This window comes from Micromys minutus (genome assembly GCF_963924665.1).
Source record: "Micromys minutus genome assembly, chromosome: 6".
In the NCBI taxonomy this organism is placed as follows: Eukaryota; Metazoa; Chordata; class Mammalia; order Rodentia; family Muridae; genus Micromys; species Micromys minutus.
In genome coordinates this window covers 25,206,361-25,232,155 of record NC_137975.1, presented here as the reverse complement: position 1 = coordinate 25,232,155, position 25,795 = coordinate 25,206,361, and the positions used below count along the sequence as shown (strand labels likewise).

The window sequence follows — 25,795 nt, the reverse complement described above, 5'->3', positions numbered from 1 at the left end:
AGGAATCCTCACCAACTGCTTACCCTCACTGAGGTGAGGTTATGCGGTCAAACCCAGACCTTGCTGGTATCTCTACCCTTGGTAAGTAGCTAAGATCTTGCCTCAAGGATCATCTGTCTTCTGAGGTTAGAATTACAGGCAAGCTGTCACCACCACCAGGGGACTCTTCCAGCTTCTGCAGCCCTGCATCCCAACTCCCCACTTCCACAGGCACTTCGAGGGTCCTGAGTGTCCTTCCCACAAGACCTTATAAGTTCTGATAATCTGAACTTTGGTCTGGGGGGTGGGCACGGGGACAGAACGCCCCTACCCCCAGGCAGTGGTCTCTTTTTACTCTCAGAAGTCTTTGGGGACTCTTTTGTAGAGGAGTCCCCTAAGTTGTGAAACAGATATTGTAGTTCTGGGTCATCTCAGTACAAAGCATCCCACCACTGTCTCTGTTGTTCTCTCAGGTGAGTCCAAAGTCTACTGTCAGTAACTTGAAAAGAAAAGAAGATAGTCAAGACCCCAGTTCAAGCACTAATAGAGACAGCGAAGCCCTCACCAGAAGCCATGAAGCCTGTCGGGGCTGCCTTTCGTCCACTTGGCTCCCCACAAGGCCATTCTTGTCATTTTCTGTGAACAGGCTAAGAATGAGGGGCGGGAGGGGGCGGGGTATGGTGTGAGCACCATTCATAGACAATGCTGGCAGCTCCGAGCAGGGTGTAGAACGGTCCCACCAGAGACTTTCCTCATCTCGCCAAGGTGTCTGCAACTATAATCAGAATTGATCTCTTCAGAGACAATGGGGGTTCCTTGGGGGAGGGGGGAGGTAGGGAGTGTGAAAATGAAGGTTCCTAAGAAAGATGGCCCAGAGGGCTGAGGCTAAGAAGGAATGTGTTTTGAGTTAACACAGGCAGTTGTTTTTAGTCTCCATTAAGACCTGAGCGAGGTGGGTTGGTGTGCTGTAACAAACCACACTGCACTGCACATGAACACAGAATCCAGGCCTGGGGAAGAGTTAGGTCTGGGAAGAGCAGGACTGTGAAGTAGGGGAAGCGGAAGATCTACATTGCTTTTTGGTGTTTTCCTTCTGGTCCTTGGGAATAGTGCAGGTGCAGCTTGGGTCTGATATCTGTGTACAGGGGACACGGGGTGGGGGAGGGGACATGAGGTGGCTGAGCTTCATTGTCTCTTTCAGTCCTATTTGGGATGGAGCTAAAGGTCCAGACATGGAGCCTGCAGGCTTTGCTAACATCCAAGCTGTGGGCACACAAATGTGGGCCATACCTGTGAGCAACTAGATACATCATTTAGATCAGATATTCAAGGGGTCTCTAAGAGCACCCTCCACACACCCACACCTTCCTCAAACCCACAGTAGGTCAGGGAATCTGTCAGGAGTCCCTGGCAGACATTTTTCCAGCCCAGATTAAATCCTGACATGAGTCTTTCCAAATTCCAATCGTGCCCCAGTTCACTGGATCCCACAGCTTCTGAATAACATTCCATGACTCTGTCTGCTCCACCAGCCAGCCCCTCCTGCCAGGTTGGAAAAACTGAGGAGGCGTTGGAGGGAGAGGTGTGTGTGTTTGTGTGTGTGTATGTGTGTGTGTTTGCATGTGTACTGTCTAGTCCCTGAAAACCTGGAGCTCCTGTTCTGTTGGGTTCCCCCTTACCACACCTTCACCCCAACATGGTCACCGACTCTAAAAAGGCAGCAAGACGGGAGGCTGACACTGTGCTACCAGAGATTGGCTGTGAAACTGCACCAGGTCCTCTGGATCATGCGCTCTGCTCACTAATTCGAGAATAGTAATAAGGCTTTGCTTACTGGGGAGGGGGTGAGTACTTTGCTTATTAGAGAGAGGCTGGGAGAGAGACTTAGCAATGGATAACAGGAAGGAAGGAATTAGGTCCAAAGCTGGCACACGGTGATTTGGGGTAGATGCTGACATTTTCCAGGGGTTTTAACAGAGAGCTTTCTTGTGAGGTCTCGGGACAACTCATTGAATAATTTACTTTCTCATCAGCTTTTGGGAGAGGGTTTGCCTTGTATCTGACTTCATGTTTCTGCATAAAGGCATACGGGTATCCTTGTATGTATCCTTGACATCTCTCTCTGGTTGGAGAGCTAGGCATTGATTGGCTCATGCTCTTTCCAGATGCCTGCCTGTCACCTATTCAGAGTTACACCTGGACGAGGTATAGCATATTGTGTGACATTTCTGATAGGATAGCTCTTCTGGATTCAGGGTAGGTGGCAGGTGACTGCAGATTGGGGCAGAGAAAATACCAAACTCTGGTGGTGTGTGATGTCTTTAAGGGAGAGTAAATGACTCCCACTGTCACCTTGGGACTAACAGGACTCCTCTCCTAAAAGAGAGACTTTAAGTAAAAGCCAGCCTGGGATGTTTGTAACAGTGCCTTGTCGTTTAAATGAAAGGACCAGACAGATAGCTTTTGACTTCAGAGCCTCATTGCAACCTCCCTATTCCCCCTGAGGAAGGCTGTCTGGCTGCTAACATCTTGTTAAATGACTGAGAAGAGAGAGGGAGCAGGAGAGGACAGGACAGGGTCTCCCGTGCTTTGTTGGCTCATTCCTTCTCAGCAGGATGGAAGAACTTCAAAGCCCTCTGCCTGGTTATTCCTGGCCTCCCCCTCCAGAGCAGAGGACTGAGCCACAGGAAGAGGGAGGCTGAAATGCTCGCCTGGTACTTTCCAACTGAGAGTAAGACATCAAAAGTCACTGGGGTAATGCAAACATGCTCCGAGGTCCTAAAGGAAAGAGTATGGAAGGGAGCTGCTAGTCTGAAATTCATGTTTTAGCTTTCAGTCTCAGAGAGGCAGTCTTGCCTGTGCAGCGAAGTTCGTATGAAACACACAGTCCTGCGCTGTCTCCCCAAGGCTTCTGGGCGGCCATGCTCACCTCAGGGAAGACCCTTGCCTTGCCTCCAGGGGCTCCTTGGACTCCAGGGAGAACCAGCGAGAAGTCCCACATTCAGTTCTGTGAGGCTGCCTGTTTCGTTCATCAACCGGCAAATTTACAAAGCAAACACCAAAACAGGAGGCTAGCTGTCAGGCAGGAGTCGTGGTGTGTGTATGTGTGTGTGTGGGGGGGGCGGCAGTTGTGGGGTGTGTGTGTGTGTGTGTCTGTGCGCGCGCGCACGAGTGACAGAGTCTGCATCCTCTGGTGACTGTAAGGATACTCAGGGACCTTGGCACTTGACCAGCACAGTAGCTCCCCCTAAGGCAGACCCCAGAAGTCTCCTTCTCTAGGAATATCCCCCATATCAACCTTTCTAATGTTGTGACCCTTTAATACAGTTCCTCGTACCGTGGAATAACCATGTAATTATTCTCATTGTTACTTCATAACTGAAACCCTGCTACTGTTATGAATCAGAATCAGAAGGCAGGATATCTGATATGCGACTCACGTGAAAGGATCATTTGACACCCCAGGGGTTACGACCCACAGGTTGAGAACTGCCAATCTAAAGTTTCTTTAGACTCATTTCTCAGTACTCCCAAACCATGCACCCCCAGCTCTCTCTGACCTGGGACTTGTGTACTTGGCCAGTTCTTTCCACCAATTCCCTAATTGTCTTCATCCCGCCTCCCCCAACCCATGGGCTCATCTTGAAAGGCTTAGACTGAATCTTGCTTTTCCCAAGGATGCCGTCTTTGGAGCCAACCAACTTTGTAGTCAGCTCTCTTACCTGGCTGACTACTGGGCTTTGGTGGTCAGTGTGCTTGGTTGTTTGACTCCCTATGCCTATATATATATATATATATATATATATATATATATATATATATATATATATATATATATATATTGGTGTTCTCATTAGCATCCAAGGAGTCCCCTCCCTCCCCGGGATCTCACCGTTGATCCTGTTGCCTTGGAGGTAAAGGTTCTCCAGGTTAGTGTTGACAGGAGGGATCTTCTGCAGCTGGTTGTAGGACAAGTCTAACTCAAGAAGGCTGCTGGAATTGAAGGTGTTGGTAGCGAGGCCATTGTTGGTGAGACTGTTGTGAGACAGACGGACGTAGAGCAGCTTGGGCGACCCCCGGAAGTAGTTGTCAGGGACTGTGTAAACACTGTTGTGTTCTAGGTACAGCTGCTCCAGGGCTGAGGGCAGACCGTCGGGTACCCTGCGAAGGTGGTTATAACTCAGATCTAGTAGGATCAGGGACCGGAGGCCTCTCATGGAACTTCCTACTTCCTGGATCTCATTGTGGTGGAGATATAATGCTGTAAGGTTCTCCAGGCCCTCCAGAGCATTGTTGGGGACCCGAGAGATCTGGTTGTGATCCAGGTGGAGCTCTCTCAGGGATCGAGGCAGCGGGCCGGGCATCCGGGTCAGGTTGTTGTGGTCCAGGTACAGCCTCTCCAAGTGCCTCAGCTTGGAGAAGACCTTCCTGCCTACCTTGTCACTGGTAATCTGGTTGCCATGTAGAGCAATCCAGAGGAGCCCAGTGGCATTGTCAAAGACTCCTTCCTGGATGGCAGAGATCTGGTTGTTCTGGAAGTAGACGTACTTCATTCGGGAGGGTACAAAGGGCAGGTACTTGAGGTTGCGGTTGTCACAGTACATGGCTGTGGGAAAGTTGGGGGGACAGTCGCATTCTTGGGGACAATCACGGGGCTCTGGTGGAGGTGGTGCACCATAGGCATAGGCTGGGCCTTCCTCCACTTCATAGGGGTAAGGCTCGGAGGGCTCATAGGGGTAAGGGTCATAGGGGTCGTAGTAGGTGGACTGCTGGTTTCGGAGGTATTGGATCCACCAGTGAGAATCTTCATCATACTGGCCCTGGGAAAACGAGCAGAGCCCGGCCAGCAGCAGGATGGAGGCCCACTGCATTTTGTCTCTGTAGAAAGGGAGAGAACAGAGCAAGGGGGAGGGCATGAGTAAAGGTGGAGGAGGGCATTTGGGTTACATGGTGGCCATAGGCTCTGAGCCATGCAGATGATGCTGTGACCACAGTCAGGCACTGGAGGGCAGGAGATGTATGTCACCCCAGGCGCCTCCTCCTACTGTCTCTGCATACCTGGGGAGCTGGGCCCGGGTGTCCAGAGAAAGGCAGTGTTTTAGGTTCTGGTCTTGCAGCAATGAAAAGAGCCTGAGATTAGAGGCGTGGGCTACAGTTTTGGGAAGGGCGGGTCCTTCACATCCTCTAGCACCCTGAGGTTCTGTTGTAGAAGCTGAGAACCCCCAAGAGTCTGTTTGTTTCCCCCCTCTCCCAATTATATAGTTTCCTGTATATGGTGGGATACTTTGAGGTCTGAACTCCCATCCATAGTTTGGACTTGCAGGGGAAATTTTTTTCTGAGAGTCCAAGAACGAGAGTTTCCTGTTTCTTTCAATGTTCAGGAAGCCTCTGGAAATGACTGAGACTTCAAAAGGGAATAGTTGAGCTACTTCCTGAAGATCCTTTTGGGTCTTGTGGGTAGCCTGGGAGTTTGTGGTCCTGAGTGTGTGGGAGGGTGTGTCTCCCCTGTGGCCACCACAAGGTCTGGGCTATTCTCCAAAGTGCCATTGCCTGTGAGTCTTCTGGGTGAGGAAAAACGCACTGGTTAGCAGCTTGTGGCTAACTGTGTAGCCAGATTTCAGTCTTTGCAGACTGGGAGCCCAGTATGGCTCGATTGTCTTCTGGGCTGACCGTACTGTGTCTGCCCTGGGCTGCTTCTCTCTTCTGTGGTCCTGAAGACCGAAGGACTTACACTGCTCTCACCCACCGTGGGGCTTGAAAGAGCCATGTGAGAGGCAACTGAAATGAATTAGGGATACTGAGACCTGGAATAGAAATGGGAGGGAAGGAGGGAAGCTGAGAGGGGGGTTTAGTCCCCCTTTTTGAGACAGGGTCTTCCTACACAGCTTTGGCAGTCTTAGAACTTACTATGTGGACCCCAAACTCCCAGAGATCCACCTGTCTCTGCCTCTTGAGTGCTGGAGTTAAAGACATGCACCACATATGAGGTATACCCCTTCTCTTCTAAGATACCTCCTTCAAGTGATGTCACCTGGTTCTCTAGGCTCAGTTAGCACCAGTGCTACTGAAGAGTCTGCTGCACTAGAACTTGCTAACAAGACAAGCAAGGCACGCTGGGGCCTCCAGAAGGGAATCTGCAGGTGTAGATAGATGGTGTGTGTGTGGGGGGGGTCAGGGGTGTTGTATTTGACCTGGGTACTCTACTCCAGGTTCCTATGGCCAGTGCACTGCATAGTCCCTGTAAGTAGGGGGGCATCCCAGGACACAACTATTGAAGCAGATTACTTAGAACCCTACTCCATTTCTGGACAGCATTTCTGTCAGGCCCCTCTGTTCCCTGAAAACAGTTTCCTTATGACTTTTCATCCCACTATTCCCTGGATGGCTCATCCCTAGGCAGCCACAGTCCCTGAACAAAGAGCCACAGTGTTTCTGAGGATCAGACTCAGCTGCCCACTGCCTAAGATGCTGGCTGGTCCCTAACTTGGGCCAGGAGAGAAGACGGATGGAGCGGCCCATTGCCAAGAGAGCATTTTTCCATGCACAGCCCTGGGCTGCTGCAGGACCGACCAAGGTGGCTGTTTAGAGAGGGTTGGCACACTGAGCCTCTGTCCATTTCCCCCTCTTCCAGACTAGGCACTTTGGCAGAAGGACTACCTCCCTCTTCAAGGCTCAGCTTTCCATGGGGCTCCAAGCCCAGCCACAGTGGCCTCCCCTCAGAGGTATGGCTGCTGGAAGGGCTTAGTGGGAGTGCAGGCCTGTCCTTACCCCACCCAATCTAGAATATGGCTTCTGTTATTATTTATTATTAATAAACATTTAAATCGTTTCTTGTTGTGCTAGAGACCCTCTGTTCAGTGTGAGGGTTCCAGGAGTGGTCCTCTCAGACTTGGAGTTCCTGACTCAGGGGCTATGAATGTACTATTTTATCTCTTCACTCTGAAGAAACTCTCTCCTATCAGAGCTGAGGTCAAACTAAAAACCATCTCCTGGTCTGAGTAGTCCACCACTCCATCCATGACTCCTTGGACCAATTCTTTATTCTCTCCCTTTTACCCCAACAAAACCCAGATTACACAAAACTTGCCCTCTAACATTTGAGCACCATGTCCCTCTCTAAGAGATTTCTGGGACATTCAGAGACTATTCTCCAAAGTGCCCTGAGTTCCAACATGTTGGGAGCATGGGTAGCAACTGAGAGGCTTTGCAATTTTCTTCATGTTTTCATGTCAGTGAGATAGATGCCCCCAACACCCTCAGGTAGCTGTAGGAGACAGGAAACATGCCGGAGCCTGTGCCCCCTGACGTTGCCTCTCTTCAGCATCCCTGGGAGGCATGGACCAGGTAGGAGGAATAGCTCATCTTTGCCTACTCTTCTCCCCAGCCTTCTCCTCTCACCTTGTTTCTCATTGTAGAACTACAAGGGACCAAACCTAAAGAAATAGGACCACACTTACCTTGGGTTGAACTGTTCAGAGTGACCACGTCCTTCTGTCTGGCCTCCTTGGGTTGGAGAGTGTGGGAGGGAGGGGAGAGAGAGGAGTGAGTGCCTACAGAGAGTGTGCAAGTCTGTGCCAGACTAGGGCCCGCCCCCAAATTCCTAATCAAATATCTTGAAGAGGGGTTGAGGAGACCGAGCTGGCTTTTTTCAGTCCGGTAAGGGGAGGAGCTCACACTCAGCCCTGCAAAATTCCGTCTGACCAAGGCTGTAAAAACCACCTTCTTTCCACTGGGTTATCTTCCCCGGAGCATTGGCAGCCTGTAGTCTCTTGCTGCTGAATGAGTTAGCGATGCTCCAGAAGTTATTTCTGTAGTCTCTTGTGTGGTGCCTGGGTTTCTCATTAAACCCATAAAGCAGACACAGGAGAGGGAGGGCCAAGGTTTGGAGAAAGAACCTCTTAACTCTTTCAGCAATCCTGATCCCCTCACGGAGCCTGAGCTTGTCTTTCTTGGCCCAAGCACCCCTTGTAGCCAGATGTTAGACTAGTGCGTGGGAGAGCATGCTAGCTGGGGGGTTTGCCCTGTCTGAGGTTGATGGTGACCACTGAGACCTTTCTGCCACTGGAACACGTAGAAAATCAGGCACTCTGACTATTGCTGTTAAGCCTTTATGGATATGGAGTACCTAAGCCAGGGGAGGATGGAGCTAGAGGGGCTGGCTGGTTCTAGACAGTGAGAGGGTTTTAAGAGCACGGGAAAGATTTTAGCCTAAATGTTTAAAAATGTGTTTTATGAAGACTCACTAGGATCTGATGTATCTTCTGACAAGGTTTTATTTTATTTTATGTGTGTGAGTAGTGTTTTTGTCTGTGTACCACATGCATGCAGTACCCATCGATGCCAAAAGAGGGCGTCAGATCTCCTGGAAGTGGCGTCAGAGATGATTGTGAGCTGCTATGTGGGTGCTAGGAACCGAATCTGCATCTTCTGGGAGAGCAGCCAGTGCTCCTACTCACTGAGCTGGAGAAAGTCAAACATGACCATCTGAATTTCAGCCCTTGGGTGGACAGTAGCAGCACCACACAATGTGGAAAGCGACGGAAGGCTGGCAAACCTAAGTTACACTTCAGGTATGCAAAGTTAGATGCCACTTAGACATTCTAGTGAAGAGGCAGACAGGCTGCTGTGTCTGAAACTAAACTTGGAATTGAGAGACTAGGGGAAAACCCTTGAGAACCACGAGACAGTGGCTCACATTAAGTCTAGTTAGCATAGATGAGCCATAGGTCTAAATGCTCTTTCCTCAAATTCCTGACTCATGTCCACACTCAAGAAAAACCCTTTAATTTAAAGAAATATAAAGAGGCAAACTCTCAGACAGTCTGAGTGTGGAAACTTTAGAAGTGTCTGGGCAGACGGGGCTTCCGGTAGAGCTGTTGTTGAGTTAGCACGAGGCTGCCAGGAAGGGGCGTGTCCCCCTACTCTAAAGGGTCTGTTTTATGGAGTGCTGGAGAGATGGCTCAGCGGTTGAGAGATCATGCCTGCCCTTCCAGAGGTCCTGAGTTCAATTCCTGGTAACCACATGGTGACTCACAACTATCTGTAATGGGATCTGATGTCCTTTTCTGGTGTGTCTGAAGACAGCTACAGTGTAGTCATAAAAATAAATAAAAACAAATAAATGAATAAATAAATCATTTTTTTTTAAAAAAAATAGAGTCTGTATTACATTTGTCATCTCATTTAATGACCATTGTATCATTTTGCTCTGGAAACAGGACTTCCGATGCAGGGTGACTGACAGGAAAGAGGCACAACGAATGTTCAGTCTACATGACTCCAAAGCACACTTTTCTGTAACTCCAGACTAGCAGATCGGCAGGGTGGAAGGGTGACATTCTATTGTCAGGGCTGGGCTCACATACGGCGACACTCAAATAATTTTAGCCATCTGCTGTGCTGAAGCCAGGGTGTGGGGATAGGAGAACGCTGAGCAATGGGTTCCTATGCATACATGTAAACTCAGTACATGTATGTATTTACATCCAGTAAAGAGGAGCATCCACCCTTGTCAGACGTGGTCCTAAGTGATGGAGACACAGAAGATCTCAGTATAATGCATGTTCCCAATAAAAGGATGTCTGATCTTGTCAGTAAGACAAAATGGCATCAGGAGTTGGAAGGATAGTTCAGCGATTAACAGCACTGGCTGCTCTTACAGAGCATCTGGGTTCAGCACCACTGGCAGCTCACAGCTGTAACATCAGTCCCAGGAGGCCTAGCGCTTCCTTTGGGCCTCTGTAGGCACTACATACACATGCACAGCTCACACAAAGAGGAGGAGAAGATGGGATGGCTTCAATGTGAGGAGAAAAATGAACAATTTTCTAATTAGAGAACTCAGCAGTGGATTTTGGTCTTGCTGACTGGACTTAGTTGGCACGTCTTTTCTCCTCCTCTTCCTCTCCCCTCTTTTTGAGACAGGGTTTTTTTGTGAAGCCCTGGCTGTTCTGGACCTACTCTGTAAACCAAGCTGGCCTCGAACTCACAGATCCATCTGCCCCTGGCTCCCAAGTGCTGGGATTAAAGGTGTGTGTCACTGTGCCCAGCCAGTTGACACCTCTTAAATGGGCCCAGATAGCTCTGGGAACTCTACCTACAGAGTACAGATGTTTATTTTGTGAAATCCCAGCATCCTAACTGAAACTACATTTATTAACACTGAAGATCAGTAAGGGACAGAATATCAACGGGAATCCTTCCCACACAAAACTGCTAAGAAAGTGTCTGAGCAGTGAACTTAGCACCCGGCCTTCATTCCCCCACCCCCAAGGTGGCCTGCAGAAAGCCCGGAAGAGATGATTGTGAGGCAGAATTCCCGAGGACCACGCACTGTCAAAAGGGCCTCATTGTGGCTCCAAGAGGAGTCTCTAAACTCTACTTTAGCTGATGCTCTCTTGCTCTGGTTCTGAGATGTAAGAGTCCAGTGCTTGGTCTCTACATGGGAAGCCAAATACAGCAGACAGTTGCCCCCTGGGATGTAGAGAGACTCCACATGTGAAGATTCCATGGTCAACACAGATGCTTTCTTTCTTGAAGGTGCTGAGCCAACACTGTCCAGTTACTGCAAATTAAAAAGATGGCCATAATATTTACTTACTGTCCCCTGCCTCTATTTGGACATACAAAGGACAAATATTCAGTAACTTGGAACTGAATTTTGGGTTACTGACGAGTGTCTTCAGTAATCAATCCTGGGTGGAGTAACCATTACCGGCTGGGCCAGGAAAACTCATGTCCTCCCAGCCAATTAGATTTTCCAGGGGTGCCGACCACTGCCATTTCCTTCCTCCCTAGAAAAAGGTCAGGTTAAACCACAGCCACCAGGCACAACTGATTGATTGCTTCTGATGTTGGACCAACCTGACTAGGAGGGATAAAGTTACTTCTGACTCAAATCTCATCAGTAAAGAGGTGGTAGCTTCAAACCCTTGTCTTTATTCCCCAAGAGACCTATGTTAATGACCTAACCTTTGGGCCCAGACAGCCCAGCAATGGAGGAAAGACCAAAAGTTCACACAAGTGAGATTTTTGACTAGACTTGAGGTCAATAGAAAGACGACCATGCTAACACAATCCAGGCCTTCTGGCCTATCTCCTAATGCCATAGAGGGACTTTAACTAGTCTGATATTTCAGTGGAAAGTCTCAGTTACACTGGTACAGACGATGGTGCCCCAAAAGTTTCCAGGAGAGATGTTTTCCCTATCCACTTGGCACTGAGGGCTCATTAAGAGCCTTCAGATGGTCTGCTCTTCCCAGAAGGATGAGACCATTATGATGCTGAAGCTGTGGAAAGACTTGTGTTACTTCATCTGGAAGAAGAGCAAGACCTCAGTTCTAAGTCCTAGGAGATGCACTGAGGGTTCCAGAAATCATTTGGCCAGTCTGTGTAAGATGACAGAGTGGGCCTCAGGGTACCCTGAGCTTTCTTGTGCTCCCACCACATTGTTGGTATGGCAGAGGTGCTGTAAGGCATGGCTGTAGGCCCCAGGCAAGAGAGCAATGGACTCCTGGCCAGTGTCCCATGCTTCTCTTCCCTGGCCAAGACGGCCAAGTGGTGGGCATGGGGCATAAGAACATCTGTGAGTTCTATGACCTCAGGAAAGTCACCCTCTGAGTGATGGGCGAGCTAGGACCAGTTGGACCTGAGCCTTCCCTGGATGCCAGAGGATCAGACCAAACTATGAGCAGATACCCTACCATCTTTGTGGTCTCACTGGCTGACATTTAGAAACTCCATTACCAGAAGTCCACAGCACCTTGTGAGGTCACTGAGAATTAAGTTCTTTGCTCCTGGTTTTGGTGTGGGAGGGTGTGAGTCTTAGTGTTTGCAGAGTCAGGGAATTTTCTGAAGGTCTTTATGCAGCAAGTGTCCAAGCTAGGGCCACACAAGAAACAACTGACTTCTCTCAGTAGGATGTGGTCTGTCCTTGGTTGGTATCAGTGCAAGTTCACTTTTACCTGCTTGGGAGCCCAAGAACATTGCAATTCTTTGGCACAGAGATCCTTGTGTTTGAGGAACCTAACTGCCCTCTTCCTGACTGTAGGGTGATTTCAGGATACCTTGTAGCTCTGACGTTTTACTGGAAGGATTTCTCTGAGCATCATTTCAGATGCGCCAGGATGTCGCCAGTGAGTGGTGGCATTCCCACACCCTTCATGGGGGGCTAATTGTGGAGTCCCATGTTCTAGAGGTGATTGACACCAGGAAACCTCTGGATGTTGTTCAGTCCATATCAACAGGAGTAACCACATGTATACCCAACACACACTGAAGCTACTAGGGCTGTAGGTAGTCTTCTAGATGAAGTAGGAGCATATCATACATGAGAGGCAAAAGGGTACCGAGCTTCACCACACACTTGGACTGAACCCTGGGCAGCAGCTAAGAAGCATCCTGCATTGCTATAGCCAGTAGGCTTGGAAGTCCTACAGCCACACTGAAGTGATTCAGTCCAGTGAGGATCCATACCTGTACCCTAGGGTCTCTGCTGTGACTGAGGAGCTTAAGTGGCATGTCCCCAGAGGAACCCAGAGGAAAGGCAGCAGTTCTGACTGCCATCCTTCCTCACAGACTCATCTTCCTGTGATAGAGGAGGTATTGGTGAAGTACTTTCAGTGCCACAGAAGGATGCATGGAGAATGTCTCTGTCTATGACCCAGGTCACCTCTCCCCCTTGGCAAAACAGAGGGATGTGACACTCCCATGTTTGTTATCTAAAGAGCTGGCACACTCTCTTTGGGCAATATACACTCCTCACCAAGACTGGGATAGTCTGGCCTAGAGCATCCTTGTGCTTGCCTTGGGGGTGCTGTAGTTACATTGCCTGGCCTCAGGTGGGGCATGTGCCAGAAGGACTCCTCTGCTGCCTTGCAGACTACTAGATTCCCTAGGCCGAAATGTTAGCTCCTTCATTTCTGAATCTGAAAAGCTTTGGGAGCAAATGGGACTTGACAGAAGCTCCTCCCCGAAATCAATAGCTGGCAGCTCATGTCCCGTATCCCTTATAGGACCAAGAAGCACAGGCTAAGTGGTGCTGCGTTCCCCAGAGAGGGTAGACTCTGCCTTGGCAGAGGGTCCTGGAGATAAGGCCTGGGGGTGTGGGGCTGCTCAGTCATGAACCTCCTCATAGAGAGACACTTCAAGTTGTCTCGGACAGTGGTCATTGGGGTCTATATTTGTCAGAAGCCTGGTATAGTCTAGTCTCTCAGCAAGAGCAGCCACTGCTATGGAAGAGGAGGGGCTAAGCAAGGCTTTGCTCCTAACATGTAGTGCCTTGCATGAGTTTTAATTGTGAGCCGTTCCAGTGGGAGGTTGAGAACAGCTGTGGTGGTTGATTGGTCTGGGTTGTCAGCTTGACTGGATTGATAGATGTCTAGGACTTGTGAAGTGTATGTGTCTGTGGGAGTAGTTCCCAAGAACTGACACATGGAAGAGAGACAGAGTAGACAGGAAGACCTCCTGTCAATGTGAGAGACACCTTTAATCAGAGATCTGGATGAAAAAATCAGCGTGCATTCATATTTCTTTCTCAGTGAGTGGGTTTATTGCTGCTGTTGATGGTGAGTGATGGTGAAGATGGTGATGATGATGGTGGTAACAGTGATGATGGTAGTAATGGTGCTGATGGTGCTGATGGTGATGGTAGTAATGGTAATGATGGTGGTGGTGGTAATAGTGCTGATGGTGAGGGTGATGATTGTGGTGGTGATGGTGACGACGATGGTGGTAACAGTGACGATGGTGGTGCTGGTATGATTCTCACAGTGAGATTGAACTCCAGCCTCTTTGTCTTCTCAGCATCAGCAACTCTCCAAGGAGCTTCCAGGCTTTCAGCAGCAGATTGGCATTGCTGAGCTTTTAGGATAGGGAAATTACTAGGTGCTGTTTTCCCACCACGTATCTCAGGATTTTCTGAAGCACAGTATACAGCCCAGACCTCAACTGTGTAAGTCAATTCAATAAATCTCCCATACCTTTTAAAACCTTTCAGAGGGAGTATCCATGTGTGCATATGTGCGTACATGTGCAATTGTGAGTGTGTGTGCATTTATTCTATCCCTCAAGAAAACCTTGCCTAATATGGTGGCTTTTCTCTTTTACTGGACATCATCTAATACTTTCATGGTACATTCACCACATGTTACATATGGTTGGCATGGCGATGACAAGATGAACTGCAGAGGGAGAACCTTTTAGAATGTGTATTTGGTTTAGGAAAGGGGGCTGTTCTGTTTAAAGCTCTCACTAAGAAAGAGGGCAGAGTGGTAACCTTAGACCCGCCTGCCACTCAGTGATTCTGCACACAAGAGTCATCTTTGCTCTGCACATAAGCTAAGAAGTAATGCCGGAGGGAACTGCAGGGCAGAGAAGTCTGTAGGATGTTACCAAGCAGAGATCATTGCAGGTGAGAGCAGGTATGGAGAGCAGCCTTTAACCCAGATGCCACTTCTGAGGTTATTGCTACAACCTTAATAGACAGGCACTGCCCTACCTGAGTTGAACAGTTGAGCAGGAACTCAAAGGCACGAACCCGGAGACAGAAAATGAACCAGAGGCCAGGAGATAATATTGCTTATTGACTTCCTTCCTCATAACCCCAGGAGCTCCTGTCCAGGCGTGGCAATACCCACAGAGGGCTGGCTTCTTCCATGTCAATCATCCTAGACTTACCTAGAGGCTGATCAGATGGAGGCATTTTCTGAGTTGAGGTTCGCTCTTCTCAGATTTTCCTAGCTTGAGTAGTGTACTGGCAAAGGCTCACCAGCACAGGGAGGAACAGTAAAAGACATTAACTTCGTGAGCTACTGTGTGGTGCTATGGTTTGAAAACGAAACCTTCCCATACGCCAGTGCTCTGAACAATTGGTCCCCAGAGAGTGGTGCTGTACTTGGAGGCTGTGGGAGCTTCAGGAGGAAGGGACTGGCTGGCTAGTTACTAGGGTGGGCCTTTGGAGACTAATTGTACCCTTGTGAGATTCTGACACAAGTCTCTTTTTGTTGTTTCATCAAAACCAGTAACAGTTACCCAGGTACATCTGAAGGTCTAAGGATGGGGACTTAGCTGCATTAGGGCTCAAAAAAGACCAGAAAGAATGACTCTCAGTAACTCTAATTCCTTCTATTGCCTACTCTATTGGAATCTGTAGTGAAGCATCAGTTAAACAAGTAACTGACTGACTAACTAACTAACTAACTAACTAACTAACTGACTAACTAACTAAAGAAAACCCCTTTTAAGTGAGAATCCAGGAAGGCAATGCCATTGTCTTGAAAAGAAATGACGTTTTGAGTCAGGCAGGATGAAACTCAGTGTTAGAGGCCTGCCTGGCACACACAGGCCTGGGTTGAACTCCTGCCACAGGAAGATAGTAGCCAGCACAGTTTCTGTATGTGTTAGGTGCTTAGAAAATGTCTACCTTGTGTGTTCTGAAACTGAGTAGATGGAGGAGTCTGTCTTAAACTGTAGAGAGACTGGGGGAGGGGTGGCAGGGAGCTGGTTTTAGTCAGGATATTAGTGGTGGTTCTGGGAAAAGGAACATAGATCATATCTGTCTGCTGCGAGTAGGGGAAAAGAACACCAGAACTGGGGATTTAGTCAGAACAAAGGGTCTAGACTCTGACTACACAGTGCTCATGGTAGAGGGCTGTTTCCAGCCCTGGATGTACACTAGAACCAGTGTACCAACTCTGGGAAAGACCCACACTCAGGCCCACTCCAGTCACTGAAACTGCAGAGGGCCTCCTGCTGATCTCTAGATTCACTCAGCAAGTCTCATTTGGAATGGGCATGATGACCTAAAAATCTTCACTTAACACTGACGTCTGAAGAGGGAGAGTTATTTAGGCAGCCAGGAAGGGAAGGAGAACAGCCACCTGATGGAGGGGCGCAGCCCAGAGCAGTTCCCTCAAGTCCAGATCTCACTCACACTTGGTGTTAAAAAAGCCTGCCTCGCAGAACACTCATGTTTATTTCAGTAGGATTCTACACGTCCTTGACAAAAATCTTCTTGAATAAAATCAGTGTTTCAGACATGCCGTGCTACTTTTTGTGGGCTTGTAAGCCCCTAGGAGCTCCAAAGTTGAGCAACACAGTTTTAGGGCATGCACCCCAGCTGGACAGCTGCTCAAGTGCTGCCCCATCCCAACTCAAGATGGCCTGGAGCTGTGGGGCGGAGCCAAAGTCAGCCCCTCCAGTCTGCTGCTGCGGCATCAGGAGGGCCACAGTTGCTTCTTCCTTAACTTTCTTGATGGGAACCCTGCCAGATGGCTCTGAGCCAGGCTGCCTGGTAAGCTTTGAGAAGAAATACATTCCATTCCCAGTCCCCAAGAGGCTACATTTCTAAGGGAATTTGCAAGAATAGAAGTTGTTTTGATCTTCGATCAAGATACAGATAAATTTGCTCCCTCGCCCACCTCCCACCTCTTAGATCGTCAGCCACGTTGGGAAAAGCATCCTTGTGGGAGAACTTGCTTTCTCCCACGCCCCTGACAGTAGCTAGCGGCAAACTTCAGCACCCTGAGACATTTCTGTCTGTCCTCCTATGTTTCCTTTGGCCCCGCCTTCTCTCCTGATGTTGCTTCCATTCTCCTGCTCCCTCTACATCAGCTGCTTCAAGAGAGAAATTGACAGTGTTGTCTAGAGTCAGAATGGTCTCTCTAGGGGATGGCAACAGGGAAGAGGGGAATTTAAAGAACTGGTATATACTGCAAAGGCTCACCTTCTGTGCTATAGGCCATCACATTTTTATTAAGCCAATCAGAAGGTTCGGGGGGAAATGTATACAAAATACCCAGGCAGGAAATGTTTCAGTAAAAATAACAATGCTGGGCTGGAGAGATGGCTCAAAAACAGTGACTGCTCTTCCAGAGGTCCTGAGTTCAATTCCCAGCAACCACATGGTGGCTCACAACCATCTATAATGGGATTCGATGCCCTCTTCTGGTGTGTCTGAAGACAGCCACAGTGTGCTCATATCATAAAATAAATAAATAAATCTTTAAAAAAAAAGATAACAATGCTAACATCCGGTCTGCATTCAACTCTGCTTGCATAGAAATGAAGATTTGAGTACTACAAAGACAGTCACCACACAGTGTACAATGGTGTTCATTACAGCAACTGGAAGCAAACTAAGGGCTCTTCACATCTTTATTTTCTCTTTTCTCTCTTTGTACATTGAAAGCCATGGAAACCATAGAGCACTGCCCAATAGTCAGGCTAGCCCTCCCAGCTGTCACTCTCCCCCTTCTGACACTTGGTCCTTGTGGAGCTGTGAGCCTCTGTGTGTCTTTAGACATTGTACTGACTGGTTTTGTGTCACCTTGACACAGGCTGGAGTTATCACAGAGAAAGGAGCCTTGGTTGAGGAAATACCTCCATGAGATCCAGCTGTAAGGCATTTTCTCAACTAGTGATCAAAGGGGGAGGGCCCAGCCCATTGTGGGTGGAGCCATCCCTGGGTTGGTAGACCTGGGTTCTATAAGAAAGCAGGCTGAGCAAGCCAGGGGTGAGCAAGCTAGTAAGCAACATCCCTCCATGGCCTCTGCATCAGCTCCTGCTTCCTGACCTGCTTGAGTTCCAGTCCTGACCTCCTTTGGTGATGAACAGCAACGCGGAAGTGTAAGCTGAATAAACACTTTCTTTCCCAACTTGCTTCTTGATCATGATGTTTTGTGCAGGAATAAAAAACCTGACTAAGACAGACATGTAGAGGAGGGTGACAGGTGTTATCAATTTGAGGGGTTTGTTTGGCTCCCACCCCCTCAGGAACTCTTGTCTGAGCACACTGATGGGGACAACGACAAGGCAGTGTTTCCACCAAAGTTGCAAGGATCCTGGCAGCTGGAGCAAGGTAGGCTTGGCACCCATAAGCAAGAGGCCAATTAAAGAGTCAAGTAATAAGGTTGGAGAGATGGCTCAGCAATTAGGAAGGAGAACTGGCTGATCTTCTAGAGGACAAGGGTTCAATTCCCAGCACCCACACAACAGTTCTCGACTCTCTGTATGTCCCCCATCACCTTTGGCCTTCTGCAGGAGCTGCATTTGTCTGGTGCACAGACATACATGTAGGCAGAACACCCAGACACATAAAATAAAAGTTAAACATTACGGGAAATAGTGAGAAGCAGAGGATATAGATTTAGCCAGCGAGGCCTCATTTGGAAGAGGATCAGTAAAATATAAGGCGCGATGCTCCCTCCTAGGCCCATCTCTGAAGTCCTGATAGGAAGTTCAGCTCTAAGCAGAGAGCAGGAAGTGTGCGGAGCTAAGGCTGGTCAAGGAGCCGCTCTGCTCAGAACTGACACATCGTTGTGTCGCTCCCCTCCAAGACAGTCTGACAAGTTGTCAGGACTGTGAGAAGTCTCTTTCTGGGAGACAAGCTCCCCTCTGGCTGGTGCTAGGCTTCTCGCTGTCTGGCAGCTCAAAGCAAGAGAGCTCCCCTTCCCTTACTGCTCCCGAGAACACAGACTTTCCTGAAGCCAGCAGTAGAGTCATATGATTCCCCCTCCCTCTGGCTCACAAGCTGAGTAGGAGGAGTCCATGTCATGGGCTCCCATGCCCCCCAGTTGGCACCAGCACAGGCTGACAGAGCCCCATTCTTCCCATTTCTCGAGGTGAATTGGCTCAGCCCTCTGCTAGCCAAAGGGAGAGGCACAGTGCTTCTTTTAATTAGGTTATCATTGTATTTAATTAAACTGTGATGTGTGTGTGTGTGTGTGTGTGTGTGAGCATGAGGATGTGCCTGAGCACGTGTACTTGCAGAAACCAGAGGAGGATGCACTGTCCTCTTTTATTGCTTTCCACCTTATTCTGAGTCTCTCTATGAACCGGAGACTAGTCTTCTGCTAGACTCGCTGGCCAGTGAGCTCCCGAGATCTGACTGTCTCTGTTCACTAGTGCTGGAGCTACAGGTACGGGCAGCCATTTACACAGCGTTTACATTGGCCTTTTCACATGGGTGTTGGGTATTTAAACTCAGGTGCTCCTTGGAGCACAGCAGGCTCTCTTCTCCTCGGAACCATTCCAGAGCCCTTCTTTGGAGAATCTTTGTTCCTGTTAGAAAGGTTACAGAGGGGCTGGAGAGATGGCTCGGTGGTTAAGAGCACCAACTGCCCTTCCAGAGGTCCTGAGTTCAATTCTCAGTAACCACATGGTGGCTCACAGCCATCTGTAATGGGATCTGGTGCCCTCTTCTGGTGTGTCTGAAGACAGTTACAGTGTACTCATATACATGAAATAAATGAATAAATCTTTAAAGATAAAAAGAAAGGTTACAGAGGTAGTGGTAATGGAGGAATGTGTTAGGCACAGTCATGGCTGACAGCAGTTTCTCTTCAGGCCTGGGGAAATGCAAAGAGACATGGGGAAACCATTACGTCACCTCAACCTGTGGCATCCAGGTAGAGGAAAACTTGGTGCTGCCAGCCTGTGTGGTAGTGCCAACCTGGGGCGCAGGGTCCCACAGCATGGACTCCCATGGACTCAGTTCTGCTCTTAGTTTTGTAATCCTGCGAGGTCGTCTTGTAACAAGTCTGTAACAAGAAGATATTCTAAAGAGATGCTTATGTTTCTTAACCTAAACATCAGACCGTTGAAGCAATGGATCCCCAAAGAAATGGGACCCTCCCCAGGTATGTAATGAGGAAAGGTCACCAGCCAGAGAGGAAACCTGTCTCTCGGAAGAGTTTGTCAGACCACCTTACAGGGTGAAGCCCAGACAATGAGGGGTCAGTGGTGGCCTTGACTGTACCTTGACCAGGACAGCTTCGTCATGTGCATCTTTGGCCCTCTGCTTAAGCCTTGATGTCATTCTAGAACCGCTGTGAGGTTTGCTGGATCTCACTGATCCTCTCCTCAATATGGCCACATTGAGTAAATCTCCTTTCCTGCTTTTCACTATTCATCTGACGTTTGTATTAGCTTGCTGAGGACTCACAGCAAGTGTGGACTCAACACAGGTTTCGACTCCCACGTTTGATAGCAATCTGAATTCCATCAACACCTGTGGCCTCGCTTGTATCAAGGGAAGCCAGTGACCAGGAACCCACCACTTTCCTGCACCTTGAGGGCAGGGATGGATGAGGAGGTATTTTCTGCTCCTTGATCATCAGAGAAAATTACCTACCTTTTCCCGATGTACTCAAGACTGCACCATGGTGTGTTTACTCGGGCCATCTGGGATCTTTAAAGTAAGAACCTCAAGGCAGTTAGTGGACGGGACCTGGATGCCAGCACTCAAATGCCAAGAGCAGCAACAATCTGGTACCGCATTTCTCTATGATGCACATATATTCCTCCCAGGCTCTGGCTCCCCTCCTGGCTGTTCCCTCTCCAGAGACCACCTGAAGGACAGCAAGAGCATTTAAGTGTGGGAGGAGGTGCCAGGGGAACACAGTGCACTATTTAACTAGCTAAAAGCATCTCTTGCCTACACACTACATTTCGGCCACTGTCCCCGAAGCCTCCCACTCCTGCTGGCTGCTTTTTAACTTTTTCCCTGTTGCCTCTGAAGCCCGGTCTTATTTTCCCCATATCTGAGCGGAAGAAGTGCTTCTGAAGATGGGTGTAGGAGAGGCTCAGTGTGGAAGGAACTCACTGCGTTTACTGATCGATCCAGGTTACCTGACACAGGCAAATTTGGATCTCTTAGACGTATTTGCTCACCGCAGAGGGGGCTGTTCCATGTGGAAACTGTGCTCCCAAGCCCCACAGCCTGTGGGCACGTCAGTGTATGCATGGTTAACATATGCCGGGGCGGTCTGGCAACAACGTTGGCCCAGGAGGCTGAATTCAACCATATGTAGTAGAACATGGCTGCAATATGCTTTCTCGGCAACGTTACGAAAGCTGCTTCAACCCTCCCATACTAGAGGCATGGGCTAGCTGGCAGCCGTGCACACCAAGGGCTGTGTTTTGCAAAGATATGTATGCACGCTTATTGAGGTGAAAGTCACACTTGTACAATTAGCCTTTTAAAGTGAACAATTTGGTGGCCTTGGGAACATTAACATTGTGCAGCTACCATCTTTCTCCGATTTTAAGATTCTTGTCACCTCAGAGAACACACTGTACCCAACTAACAGTCCCTCCCATTTCTCTCTCCCTCTTTATTTCTTAGCAACCACTAATCTGTTTTGTTTCTATGAATTTGCCCGTTCCGGATATTTTATATATAAGAGGCACACAGTGTCTGGCTTCTTTCGCTTAGCATGTTGTCTTCAAGGTTCAACCAAGTCACAGGGTCTGCCTTTCATCTTTCCATTTCTTTGCTTGTTTATTGAGACAAGATCTCACTCTGTAGCTTAGACTGGCCTTAAATTCATAGCAATTCTCCTGCCTCAGCCTCCTAAGTGTTGGGATTACAGATTACAGATACAGATCTTGACCAGCTATTTCTTTTTTTTTTTTAATGTTAAAAAATGTATCTTTATTTTATGTGTGTGAGAGAAATATAGAGACAGACAGACAGACAGAATGAATTCCTGGAGTGGTTCTAGGAGGTTGTGAGCCATCTGATTGATGTAAGTGCTTAGAACCAAATTTGTTTTATCTGAAAGAACAAACAGTAGCTAACCCGCTGAGCCATCTCTCCAGCCCCTTCCTTCCTGTTTATGGTTGAATAATATTCTACTGTATGTCAATGGAACATTTGCTCATTCATTGGTGGATTGACATTCTGGTTGCTTCTACCTTTTGGCTCTTGTGAGTTGTGTATTATAAATGTGTATTTGTTTAGGTCTCTGTTTCCAATTCTTTGCAGATATTTATGCTTGGAGTGCCATTGCTGGGTCATCAATAATTCTGTTAACTCTTTGAGGAACCCATACTTCCTTCAGTCCTGACTATAGCACAGACCTGTTTAGTTAGTTAATAATTGTCAATACTGTTATCTTCAGAAGCAGAAACAGGCTTAGTACCTACAGTGATTGTATTAAGAATATTCTAAATGACCAATCAGAATGAGATGAGGGCTTCCCACGCATAGAAACAAAACCAGAAGCAAGTGGCAGAGTGGACTTCCAACTCCTGGTCCATACAGCCAGGCTGCCTTAGTCCTCAGCTTCCCCTAGTCAGATCCCCCAGGGAGTCCTGGAGAGAAGCCAAGATGTACTGAACCTTCTGCAGGGTCGATCAACCCATGAGAATCTTAAGACTGTCCAAAGGTTGGAATGTTGCAGGCCCAGAGACTAATTACAGTTTATGTGGGGGTATCCTTTTTCTTCTCAGCCATTCACTTTCTGCCTCTGTGTTTGATCTGATGTCCCCAAGATTATCAGGTGAAACGCTCTTAAATTTTGCACACTACCATTTTCCTGCTCTAACTCTCAGGGTATCATCAGGTAGCAGCTGAGGCTGATGGTGGAGGTTACCCCTGCTTTGCCATAGTCTGCCTATCAGATGCTGTCACCAATGTATTTGAAAAGGATCTTGGTTTATGTCTTTGTTATGTCTCTAGAAAAGCTTCATGAAATTGATAACTTGTTGGAAGGTAAAATTTGAGATAACTTAAGACTGTGTTCTGGGGTTATGGTCACTCATATTGGGCTCCAGAACAAACTATCTCTCACCCTCTTCGATGTGAGAATTTTAATTTTTTTTTCTTCAACCAATCTAATGGATACCCGAGGAGAGAGTTCTTTCACCCAACCTTCCTCTGGTTGTTTGCCTTTCTCTAGGGGTTTCACTGTTGCAGCCTGGACACCAGACAGGGAATCACTGATTGCAGTTAGCAGATGGCTGAGCAAGCTCGACCAACCCCAGAGGCTCTGCAATTCTTTCCATATCCATGGTCTTCTTTCTTGGGCCTCATCTGCAGAAGCTGCTGCTTGGGGCCTCCTCCCCTTTGAGCAGCCAGTATGTGTGTGTGTATGTGGTATGTGTGGTTTTGTGTGTGTGTGTGTGTGTATGTGTGTGTATGTGGTGTGTATGTGTGTGTGTATGTGTGTGTGTGTATGTGGTGTGTGTGGGTGTGTGTTGTTTTGTGTGGTGTGTGTGGTTTTGTGTGTGTGTGTGTGTGTGTGTGTGTATGTGGTATGTTGTGGGTGTGTGTGTTGTGTTGTGTGGTATGTGTGGGTGTGTGTGTGCTGTGTGAGGGTGTGTGTGTAGTGTGGGTGTGTATATGTGGTGTGTGTGTGTGTGTGTGTGTGTGTGTATGTGTTGAGGTGGTGGGGATTCAGAGGCTGGCCTCTTGAGGAAGATCTGACCGCATTCTTCTCATCTGAGAGCCTGAGTGCAAGTCTCACACCTGCACCCATGGTGTTATCCAGCCATTTCCTGAGGTGGGGGAGGGGAAGGGACCACTCAAGCTTTGCCCTGGCTTCAGAGGGCAGGATCTGAGGCACAAAGAGTTAAGCCACTCACTTTCCTGGCTGCTGCTCTCTGACAGCCCCATCCTCTTTCTCTTTCCTGCTCTATCCTTCTATAGGAAAAACAGGACCCCAGACGCCTGAGGAGAGAAAGGTGGCCAACTCAATGGGGAGAACTGGAAGCTTTGAGGTTTGCTCCTGCCTCTGGGGAAGACTGGGTGGAATCTCTAATCTTGAAGTGGATCTAGCTAACTCCAGCCAGGAAAGAGGAGCCATTCTGGTAGGGAGGGTGGAAGGTGCACCGGAGGACAGGCTGTCTGAGGGGACTTAAGACTCATTGGTATGTGGCTTTAACCATAATGACAGCATCTGCACACCTGTTCTTCCACCCCCACCCCCCACTTCTTGCTAAAAACCTTTGGTTTGATGACTTCAAACAAGTAGCAGCCACCCCTGGATTTTATGCCTCTGAAAAATGTCATGAGGAGTTGGCAGCTTTGCTTGGCCTTGTTTTTCTCCGAATAAAAGCACTGGGGAGACTTCAGGGTCAACCCAAGACCGAGACACCTCCTATTCCCCACCTCCAGCACCCACACAGGCCTTGGTCCTTTTCTGTAACCTTCTGTTCCTAAAGCAACATGGGTCAGAACAGGGTCTAGTGAAAGGCACTGGTCTAGTGAAGAATATCCCTTACCTTGGAAAGGATTGGCAGAGTGATTGGCAGGGGCATCTGGGAGGCAGGCCAGGTTCTAGTCCTCCCCATAGATGGAGGTCCCGAGAGGTCTGATGCTTCCCTGGCACTATTTGTATCTGTGCATTCTCCCTCCGTAAGGATGCTGTTACACCTCCCAATCAAAACATTTAAAGGCAAGCGGCCTGGCTGAAGGAGCAGATGGGATCTAGACAGGGACGAAGGCTAACAAGTTCAAGGCCAGGCTGAGAGCTACATCCAATACCTGTCTCAAAATAAAGAAGCAGAATGCTCAGTGAAGTTCACTCTCGCCTCGTCTGCTTGTTTGTCATGTGGTCATAGGATAGTTGAACCCTGGTTACAGTTTCCGCATCTTTCTAAAGTGGAGTCAACAAGAACATCAGGGTTGTTGTGATCACAGAGGGAAAACTTGGACTTTGCCTTGTAAAGGGCAAAGCAGGGTTCACATGGAAACCATTGCTTTCCAGCTGAGGGAAGGGCAGAGGCTGAGCTGGGGCTTGGGAGAGGCGGTGGAAGTTGCCTAAGGCTTTCCAAACAAACGAATATAAACAGAGAGACAAAACAACTGGGATCTAGTTTATTTTCAGGTCTAGAAGCCAGATGTCTGAAGTCAAATTACTGATATGGAGGTAAGGCTCCAGGGAGAACGGTGCCTCGCTTCCTCCTAGCTTGGAGGGGCTCCCAGAGCTCTTTGGTATCTCTTGGCTTCAGTCTAATCTCATCTGAGAAGATTCAGTTTCCAAGTAAACTCAAGGACTTCCACAACTCTTTTCGGGGGACACAATTCAGAAAACGCAGGCTCAGAGCTGCTTCTGTCATTTTGTCTTTGAGTACACTGGCTTCTCAGCTGAGGGGAAATCAGGAAGGAAGCATGAACTCCCTCCCTAGATTCATACGACGAAAGATGGCCGAAATCTTTGCCTTCCTTATTTCTCAGACAGGGAAACTGAGGCTGGGAAAGGACATTCAGGTTACACAATCATGTGCTGGTGTGAATGGTTTCTTGGAGTCTGAGAGGTGACAGTGTTCTTTGGAACCTCCTGAGTCTCCAATTCAACACAGTCCATAGGTACTTCAGGGACCAGGTTAATCCGTAGCCCCGAAGAGTATTCGAGAAGGAAAGATAAAACTGTAGCTGAAAGTAGAAGCCAAGGACTAGGTGTGGCAGCACATGCCTTTACTCCCAGCTCTTGGGAGGTAGAAGCAGGCAGATCTCTGTGAGTTCAAGACTAGCTCAGTCTGAATAGTGAGAACCTATCTCAAACCATCCATCCAACCTACCAACCAACCAACCAACCAACCAACCAACCAACCAACCAAAGAAAATAGAAGTCAAACCTTTCACTGTTCTTGGAGGTTACTAAGATGCTAACTAAGTCTTTGAGGCAGGGAACAAGGCTACACCATTCTTAGGGGGCTTGCATCCAACAGATCTGAATCAGATTCAAATTGGAGTCTCTGCTTCATTACCAGATGGTATTCAGCCCCAACCCTCAAGCAACCAGACCCTAGCTGGGCTATGACTTAGGTTGTGATGTTGGCATTAACATCTCTGTTGGATTGCCAGTGAATGGCTGACATGTTCACATTGTTTCTGTCTCACTGAGAGTTCCTTACAGGTCCACATCTGCTAAACCCCAGCACGCCTGCTGCCCAGGGGTGCACAGAAGTATTAACAGCGCTTGAGGGGCAGAAAGAATTAGTTTTCCTACTCCCAGACCCTGAGCTTATTTCTTTCCGGTAGACATCTCCTTTCCTGAACCTGCTACCCAGCTCCTCCACAGAGGCCTGG

At 48.4% G+C, this 25,795-nt stretch overlaps 2 protein-coding genes across 2 annotated transcripts in view; one reads left to right on the top strand and one right to left on the bottom strand.

Moving 5' to 3' along the window:
* The window catches only part of FMOD (fibromodulin), a 9,982-nt gene extending 2,413 nt beyond the window's left edge, over positions 1-7,569 (bottom strand). The window contains exons 1-2 of the mRNA XM_080918314.1: positions 7,437-7,569; positions 3,872-4,857 (exon numbers count right to left, since the gene is read on the bottom strand). Coding sequence (XP_080774440.1) covers positions 3,872-4,850 — 979 coding nt within the window. The 5' untranslated portion in view covers positions 4,851-4,857; positions 7,437-7,569. The remainder of the gene's footprint in view (positions 1-3,871; positions 4,858-7,436) is intronic.
* A 6,072-nt stretch (positions 7,570-13,641) lies between these two features.
* SOX13 (SRY-box transcription factor 13) overlaps positions 13,642-25,795 on the top strand; it is a gene marked incomplete at its 5' end in the record, with an annotated part of 21,460 nt that continues 9,306 nt past the window's right edge. Inside the window, 2 exons of the mRNA XM_080918148.1 lie at positions 13,642-13,734; positions 17,752-17,836. Coding sequence (XP_080774274.1) covers positions 13,642-13,734; positions 17,752-17,836 — 178 coding nt within the window. The remainder of the gene's footprint in view (positions 13,735-17,751; positions 17,837-25,795) is intronic.